General features: G+C 45.1%; 4 protein-coding genes across 4 annotated transcripts in view; all 4 read right to left on the bottom strand.

The window, feature by feature from the left end:
• LOC131877214 (dnaJ homolog subfamily C member 5-like) overlaps nt 1-3772 on the bottom strand; it is a gene marked incomplete in the record, with an annotated part of 4177 nt that extends 405 nt beyond the window's left edge. Inside the window, 5 exon segments of the mRNA XM_059222820.1 lie at nt 1-49; nt 509-731; nt 2511-2651; nt 2923-3214; nt 3287-3772. Of these exon segments, the coding sequence (XP_059078803.1) occupies nt 21-49; nt 509-731; nt 2511-2651; nt 2923-3214; nt 3287-3387 (786 nt within the window).
• A 161-nt stretch (nt 3773-3933) lies between these two features.
• LOC131877215 (uncharacterized) lies at nt 3934-5019 on the bottom strand. Its single transcript, XM_059222822.1, has 3 exons — nt 4859-5019; nt 4466-4777; nt 3934-4184 (listed from the first exon to the last, which is right to left on the bottom strand). The coding sequence occupies exons 1-3, from the start codon at nt 4866-4868 to the stop codon at nt 4006-4008; spliced, it is 501 nt and encodes a 166-aa protein (XP_059078805.1). The 5' UTR covers nt 4869-5019; the 3' UTR covers nt 3934-4005.
• Nucleotides 5020-5036: 17 nt separating this feature from the next.
• On the bottom strand, nt 5037-6937 carry LOC131877212 (rabenosyn-5-like). Its single transcript, XM_059222818.1, has 2 exons — nt 5497-6937; nt 5037-5424 (listed from the first exon to the last, which is right to left on the bottom strand). The coding sequence occupies exons 1-2, from the start codon at nt 6935-6937 to the stop codon at nt 5063-5065; spliced, it is 1803 nt and encodes a 600-aa protein (XP_059078801.1). The 3' UTR covers nt 5037-5062.
• A 58-nt stretch (nt 6938-6995) lies between these two features.
• Nucleotides 6996-7610, bottom strand: LOC131877216 (large ribosomal subunit protein mL55-like). Its single transcript, XM_059222823.1, has 3 exons — nt 7452-7610; nt 7218-7395; nt 6996-7155 (listed from the first exon to the last, which is right to left on the bottom strand). The coding sequence occupies exons 1-3, from the start codon at nt 7481-7483 to the stop codon at nt 7018-7020; spliced, it is 348 nt and encodes a 115-aa protein (XP_059078806.1). The 5' UTR covers nt 7484-7610; the 3' UTR covers nt 6996-7017.
• Between the last annotated feature and the right edge of the window lie 316 nt (nt 7611-7926).

Below are 7926 nucleotides of genomic sequence, written 5' to 3'. Positions count from 1 at the left end.
CAGGATGATTGTTGAATTGGTCATTGTGATTCAAGGTGCACGTTTTTTCCTGAAAAATGAGATGCATATGATCAGTGTTACAGAATGGTATGAAACGGCCCAAATGTTGAGTTCATAATGTAAAGTTCACTAGATCTCCATTCTGTTGTCTATAAATGTATATATGTATCAACTTGTCAAACCTTGGCTTGATCGAGATATATGCAATAAGTGGTAAAATCCCACTTGGAATCTCATCTATGAAGCCGTGTGAGCTCTATCACTTGGGGTCAGACATTCACTGATTCGTTTTCACAACTTGATGGAAATTTGTAAAATTGTAAAAAAAAAAAAAAAAAAGAGCATCATCCCTCTGAAGCTTAAACTACCATACAGGCAGGAAATGACATTCAGACACTGCTAGTGACAGACTCACCTGTTACAACTGATAGAATGCACATTTGACTCGCTTATTGACTAGATGAGATCAAGTTGAAGTGGGTCTAACCTTCAGAGTAAACAGGGTTACCTCCATCCACATTCAGAGGCGTGCCTTCATTGGCCGTGTCTCGACGGGGAGGTAACGGGGGAGGAAGGGCAATGACCGCGGGCCCATCTGCGTGATTAGGAGACGAGCTTTTACTTTCCGCACCGTCTCTGACTGGGCTGGAACTCGACGCCAAGGGTTCAATCGTGATGGCCCCGTTGGAGTGGTCTGATCGAGAAGGCGGCTCTTCATTATCACTGTTTGCCTAGAGATACAATTACTTCATTTGGTGATCATATATTATCATATATGAATATGCACATGAATCTGGATCACATCTCCAATTTCACAAAACGCTTGGGGTTCTGCGGACTCGGTGTTTTCTAAATACCTCAAACGGTACCTTGGGCTTCCAATCCATTGCAACAATTCCAGAATTTACTTCCTCACTTCAATCTATACCCTTAGATCCTGGTTTCAAAATATTGCGGTCAACAGACTGTCGACCCTAAAGTTTGGTAGAGGGTTTTCTGGTCTGCGACTAACTCTCTTCGATCAGCTAGCTACCTATTGCGACGAATATAATCGTTTGCCCGACATTCCTTCATATTTTTGGCGAAGCCGTACTATCTTTTATATCCCCCTTGACCAGTCAGACAACGAAACATCTTCAAAGAGGCTTTAGACACAGACCACTATGTCACATGCTCGCAAAAAAAAATAATTCATCCCTGTTCGACCTGCAACTGTGTTCTTTACGGTGAACGCCTCCACGTTTACCATTCCCTTTACTTTTGTAACCATAACGATGTCTATCTAAAACATCGCAATAAAAACAAGAACATATGGTGATCGAACTTTTTCGAATCAATTTGCGTTTTGGAATAATCTATTGAAATCAAATTTCTAGCACTCTGTTTTTGGCTGGCTGATGCTGCCTTTTACCATTTGCGACACAACGTGAATGAAATATTCACGACAGGTACAACGATATTACTCGAATCTACTTTTTTTCTGGTTTCATGGAAGATTCTCATCATCCCACAGCCCCTATAGTTCTAATAAACATTTATATACATTTTAATAACATTTGTTTTCAGTTCCAGTGCGCATTATGGAATGCGCATTAAAAAGTGGAAACAAGCTGACGCGTAACGTAAGACGTGGGAGGAGACGTGGTGCAGTGGGTAGCGCAGTTTTTTTAAACATGAGAGGGGTTGCCGGTTCGATTCTCCTCCCCGATCTTTCTCAAGGAAACTTTTGCACGCTTACCACACCCACAAACGGAGAACCAAAACTGATACTGACTAGAACACTGCCTATCGAAATTTTATACGGACGAAGAGATGGTTTCGCTGGCTCATTTCTCTGACCCCAGTCCCCAAATCCAATTGAAATCATAGTTACTGTACATATTTGATATTGTATCTTCATTTGATTGCTATCGAAGTCAGAGAAATGAAAAAATATTACAATTGAAATCAAAGTCCGTGAGATTAACTCATTTTAAAACGTTCAGAGATCAAAGAAGTGTTATAACTTATAAAACATGAAATATTTCCAAATTGTCGGGAAAACGAAAGGGGGAGGAATTGAATTAAGTCTAAAAGAACCAAAAATATAATTACTGCATTGTACTTTGGGTTTCCTATTTTTTTTTCTCTCTTCTTTACCATTGCTCTATATAAACATTGTGCCCTTGAGTGGTACTTGCAATGCACAATACTACTACTTCTGAGTAATTGCAATTAATTACAAATGAAATTAGAACATTAGTACATGGGGACACCGATCAATTCCATTTGACATCAATGTCATTGTAACTAGTGAAGTTTTGAAAGTTATTGGTACAGATCTAATGGTAAAAAATCTTCGGGCCTTCGAGATTCATGATCAAGTTAGTGAATCACTGTGACGGTTTCGTTCCTTAAAGAGCGGTTCTCTAATCATTTAAGTGAGAAATTAATATCAAATCCGAGCCTCTGGATTGGCGTGAGCGGCCAACAACATTTTAATAATAACCGAGCACTTCCTGGGGGCTTACCTCGAAATCGGCCAGGTCTGGCATGTCATCCAAGTCATCATCCACTTTGGGCGTGAACTTGCCGCAACAGCAATTGCAGCAACAACACATACAACAACAGCAGCAACACCCACTGAGCGCGAAGCAACTCCAAAAGAGACACTGAAAATAACAAGGATCGCATCAAAGGTTGGATGCATTTTAGCTTGAATAGACCAAGAAAATCGTCTCAAATCTCGACAGTCGGACTGTCAAAAACTGGAAACAAGCGAATCGGCTTTGGCATGCTGCATGATATCTCTAAATCTAATGGTCCGTGTAATGTAGATTTTAAGCCCTCGACAGTATCAGAAGATCGTTTTTTTTGGGGGGTGGGGGTTCCTCCGTGTATGCTTTGGCGTATTCATGGAACAGTTGTATGGATGGACCTTACCTGGAACCAACCGGATGAGAACATCATGACCGTGCTGACCACTTCGTCGCCGAATTGATCGGCGATGTAGAGCCCCAAAGAGCCATGTTTGTCGTAGATCACGCGTTTCTTTTCGTCGGACAAGATGGTTTTGGCGTAGTTGATCTTTTTGAATTTTTCCTCCGCCTCCGGATTGTTGGGATTCTTATCCGGATGGTATTTGAGGGCCAAGCGCCGATATCGTTTATTGATATCTTGCGAGGTGGAGTCTTTGGGTATTTCCAGCAATTCATACAATGAGTCCCCCGTCCTCCTACAAAGAAAAATGATCACTATCCATGGCAGAAATATGTATGGCATGGCCACCTGTGAGACCGAAACTTACGAAAGGCGGTGCATTTCCGAGGCCTGGCTTGAGCCTCCTCCACCTCCTCCACCTCCTCCACCAGCCTGTTCGGGGCCCCCATTGCGGGCACCTTGGGCCATAACAGTGACTGATCACGGTCGATTTCCGCCTTTATTTTCCAACAGTCAAAATCTATCGAGTTTTGATTCGGTCTGATTGAGTTCGAACTGATAAGATTCGTGTCTCTCCTCTGCAGTTCGCCAGACCTAAGCCTGAGGGGCACTTGGGGCGCTGGAGTCCAATTCAGTCAAGTTGACAACGTGATATATGAGCCTTGCAAGCAAGCTACACGAAGAAGGAGGCGAGGTCCAGGTCCTGAAACGCCTGCTGATGAGTCTCCTTGACCAAGTGTGCGTGTTGTGCGACAAGTTTCGATGATAAGGAACCACTGAAGCAACATCAGCTGATGAGGAGGATGAGCTGATTTTTATAACTTGCGCCAAAAAGGAATATTACAAGGTCAGAACGTCAGGACTTCAGAGGTGTTCGATGGATAGCTCTTTAGAGTTGATGAAATGGAACCCAAAATCCTGTACGTGGCTATTTATGGCAGGCTTAAGTTGTAAATGATTGATGATTGAGAGGCTTAGAAATGATGTGTACAGAGCGCAGGGTGGCTCGTCGAGTTGAGTCAAAATTAGAGATTTATTACATACATACAAGAATAGTACGCAAGGCAGGAATTACTAGCGGATGATTCAATTGGGCTGGACCATGACCACACCCAGTTTTCGGTTGATCTCGGCCAGGCCCACGCGACATTGAAGGATCTTCTCCGCAGTTAAGTCTTCCATCATGAAGTCCTCGTTCTCGTTCTCGCGATGTCGGGGCCGTTTGCGGCGACGTCGCTCGCGATCATCCTCGTCGTCCTCGGTGCCTTCAACACAAATCAGTATATATATAAATAAAACCATTCTTTGTCACTGTCTCTGTCAAAAATCGTAAGTTAGAGAGGTCGCCTTCGAAGAGCGCCGTCAAAATAGAATTGAACTATCCAGCGGGCATGGAGTCGGGCATGGAGTCAGCGTTGGCCGAGGCCGTCCAGCATTTCAAGGGCCATGTAAGGCAAAACACGCAAGAAGGAAAATACCACATGTACCGCCTCATTTTGTCTACGGCTCATCGATCCGCTGAATCCGACTACCCAATAGTTCTAACCTTTCTTCCACGTGAGGTGAGCCCGACCCGAGGACGAGGAAGGCGAGTTGGACCCATGACCCCGTCCTCGCCCTCGCCCTTCCACCTTAGGGCTCCGCCCTGGGGTGTTATACACGCCCTTTTCGGCTCTCCGTCCTCGCCCGGGACTTTTCGTGCGTTTGTGCTCAAAATCCAACGCGTCATAGTAATCTGGTTTTTCGCGCTTGACGCGCTCAGAACGGCGGCGCTCGTTGCTGTAGGAAGTGAGTGACTCTTTGGAAGAGTCCAGATCCACCCCACCGGGCGAACCCGCAGGGGAATCCCCGGATTCGTCTAGAGGGCGAGAGCATACATCGATCTATATATCACAATGCTATCAATGGCCAAGTGAATGTTCATGCGTTCTCGAGTTACCTCCAGACATGGCGTTGTAAGATATGGACAATGACGGAATAAACTCGGACTCTTGAGCTCCCTTTGAAGCCTTCGAAAGGATTCTGATTGGACTTGATGGCCTTGTTTTGACACAAATAAATGCTAACGACCTAGCTCCCAAAGTTTCAGGGTGACTGATCCCCCAAGTAACAAGATGCTTATTTCGGTTGGCTTTATTGAAGACTAAAAGAAGGGATTCTTCCCGGACGCATCGTAAGGATCGGAGGGTTCTTCGTCCCTCTCCTCTGGCTGAACACTCTCCGACGTGAAGGCCTTCGAGGGAGAAGTCTTATGAAAGATGCCCTTAAAGTCCGTGAAATTAGCCTCCAATTCGGCCCGCTCAGCTTGGATGCGTTGATATTCGGCTTGGATGTCGCGGAGGCTCTCTTCCAGTGAGCGGACTTCGTCCAACTTGCGCAGCTTTTTGGCCTCTTGGATGAAGTGTTTGAGGTTTTGAATTTGTTGCACCATTGGATCTTCGGACGCGGATAAGTTCTGGCTAGGCGAGGAAGTGAGAACGAAGCCCGGGCCATACTCCACGGGTCCTGTCAATGATGAGAAAGGTACACATCGTGTTATTATATTGATATTTAGAGCTTGGAAGCTTGGAAACTTACTTTTGGGGTTGGGTTTGGTTCTAGGGGCGGTACTGGAGTTTCTGACCAGATTCATGACCTCGTCCCGAATCAAAGGCGCTGTCAACATAGATTTGGTTCGCTTGAGTGCTTCATTTTGCTCGAATTTGGCCTTGGCAGTCTTGGCGGCCTCACGTTCTTGGGCAATCTTCTTGGATGCAGTCTGCTTTCGCTCGCGTTTGATCTTGTCGTATTCCTCCTCGGAGACGAGCACTGGAATCTTCGAGATGAGTGTATCCTTGATGAAATCCACGGCCATGGCACGAATCCGTTGCTGAAGCTTGAGCTCCAAAGGAGAGGCTCGATGCGTCGTGGTCTCCTCATTCTGAGTGTCGCCCAACTTTGAAATCTTGCGTGACAGAATGTCGATATTTTCGGCAATCTTCAGAACCTTGACCCTCAAGTATTTGGCTTCATCGAGTTGGTAGTCCTCCTCCCCAGAGTTGAGACTGTGAGCCATTCGGCAGTACTCCAGACTGATCTCACTCCCCTCTCTCATATGGTTCTTGAGTTGTTCATACAATCGAACCAAGAGCGTATCTTGTGTGATGGCGTCAAGTCGTTGAGCCTCGTTGCTCAAGATCTCGGCACACAGGAGACAAGTTCGCAATTGATCATCCTTGACCTTAAGATCCAGCACATTGGACATGATAGAGTTGATACTTTCTTGCGAGCCCGATCTCTTATTCGGAGTCAAGTTGCCCAATTTGGCCATGAACGACGAATTGCCATTTGGCTCAGAGTCCATTGGATCCTCCACAATATTCCGAGTGGCCTGATCGTCCTCATCCGCGATCGGCTGAGTGACTTTCTTGGCCAAGTCGAGAGAGGTCGGTGTAGAGCAATCATTGCAGATGACCCCGCCGCACAAACGACAATGGTGTTTGCGTCGAGCAAAGTTAAACCTTTTGGCACAATTGGGACACAACTTGACATTGTCCTCGTCAATCCAAGGCACGATCTTTTGCTCATGAACCCGACGCTTGGCTGGATCATGCGGATAATTCCGAACCAACTTCTCCAGACGGATGAGGACTTGATTAGTGCGTTTGTTACGCCCCTGACGTTTCCGCCTCTCTTCCAAGAAAACACTCGTATGACTGGTCTTGAGTTTTTTCAGATCAGGATCTTCCCAATGAGAGGAATGGAGACCCGAGGCAGGGTGAATGTTGGAGTCTAAGGATTGCACTTCAATGAGCGAATCCCACGTCTTTTGTTCTGCCTGCAGATCCGGAAGGTTGGTTTTGAAGGCTTCAGAATTGAGCACTCTCCTCTTGGCCTTGCCGAATAAGTCCTTGAGACCTTGGATAAACACAGGATCTTCTTTGGAATGTTTCTCTTCGAAGTGCACTTGCAACTGGATCACGTCGCCCAAATCCTCCATACAAATGGGACACAGAAAGCCTTCCTTCACATCAGCCATTTTGCTTCAGGCTACTGAACTAGACTACAACTTTTAGATCACGAAATGAAAGTTTATAAAAAATGATATCCCTGGCAGGATCAATTCAAGTAGTCCAAAGGGTCGAATGCTTTCACTTTAAGGTCCTCGCCAACGTCTGTCTTCTTCTCTCGTTGGGTTCGAAGAGCTTTGATCCTCTTCAAGTCCGCCATGGAAGATTCTTGAATGTCAAAAGGTAACTGAAACATCCTCTAAAGTTAGTCGCGATCCATCAATCTTCCAATGGAAATGTCGGTCTTACTTTAATGATTTGTCTTGGGATATGATATCGGATTCGGATCGTGGATCCATCGGGTTTAACCATCAACGTATCCGGATAGGTCCTCTCGTAGATTGTTCGGCCGATTTTAGTTACCACGGCGCGATTGGCATTTAAGGATCGGGAAAATTGCAATCCGGGTCCACCCAAACTGGCACACCTATGGTAGAGATTGCTTGTAATGAAGCTAATTTAGATCGTGTGGATAAGTATTACCTCTGCAAGATATTTTTGGCTATGGTTGACATCTTCGATCTTCACATTAGCGCGAATTGTTTCTCTCCCTTCTGATCAGAGAGAACATTCATTGACTCCCCTTTATTGGTTGGAACAGCTGTACTCTTAAAGAGTGTACAGAGTGTACGACGCTCAAGCACATCCTTCAGGACAGCGGGAAGTTTAAAAATCTCACCGCTCTAGTTTTTTTTTTTTTTCAACTTATTTGGATATTTCAAGCAGGATCTAAGACGATTGGACGAGCCCCAAAGTGAATGTGTTGAGGTCCTATATTTGAAGGAAAAATACTGAAGCAAAACCCTAAATGTGTATCAAGTAAACATATATTGATTAAGCTTCTTGATTGATAACATTGATTGGGTGCACGAGTGACGGCCCAATTTTGAAGTGAGCTTTAGACTCATGCTCCTGATTATAACTATAGGAGAACAGCGAGGATATCAATTTGTTCGGT

This window comes from Tigriopus californicus, chromosome 2, assembly GCF_007210705.1.
Source record: "Tigriopus californicus strain San Diego chromosome 2, Tcal_SD_v2.1, whole genome shotgun sequence".
Lineage (NCBI taxonomy): Eukaryota > Metazoa > Arthropoda > Copepoda > Harpacticoida > Harpacticidae > Tigriopus > Tigriopus californicus.
The sequence above is the reverse complement of the archived record's forward strand: the minus strand, read 5'-3'. Positions and strand labels throughout refer to the sequence as shown.

Bases quoted from the DNA above. Each gene is read 5' to 3' on its own strand.
- LOC131877212 (XM_059222818.1), bottom strand. From the start codon at position 6,937: ATGGCTGATGTGAAGGAAGGCTTTCTGTGTCCCATTTGTATGGAGGAT. The intron at 5,425-5,496 runs GTAAGTTTCCAA...CATCATTGACAG, and splicing joins AACCAAACCCAACCCCAAAA to GACCCGTGGAGTATGGCCCG.
- LOC131877216 (XM_059222823.1), bottom strand. From the start codon at position 7,483: ATGTCAACCATAGCCAAAAATATCTTGCAGAG. The intron at 7,396-7,451 runs GTAATACTTATC...TCTCTACCATAG, and splicing joins GCCAAAAATATCTTGCAGAG to GTGTGCCAGTTTGGGTGGAC. The intron at 7,156-7,217 runs GTAAGACCGACA...AGGATGTTTCAG, and splicing joins TCCCAAGACAAATCATTAAA to TTACCTTTTGACATTCAAGA.
- LOC131877215 (XM_059222822.1), bottom strand. The intron at 4,185-4,465 runs GTTAGAACTATT...TTTGTGTTGAAG, and splicing joins TCACCTCACGTGGAAGAAAG to GCACCGAGGACGACGAGGAT.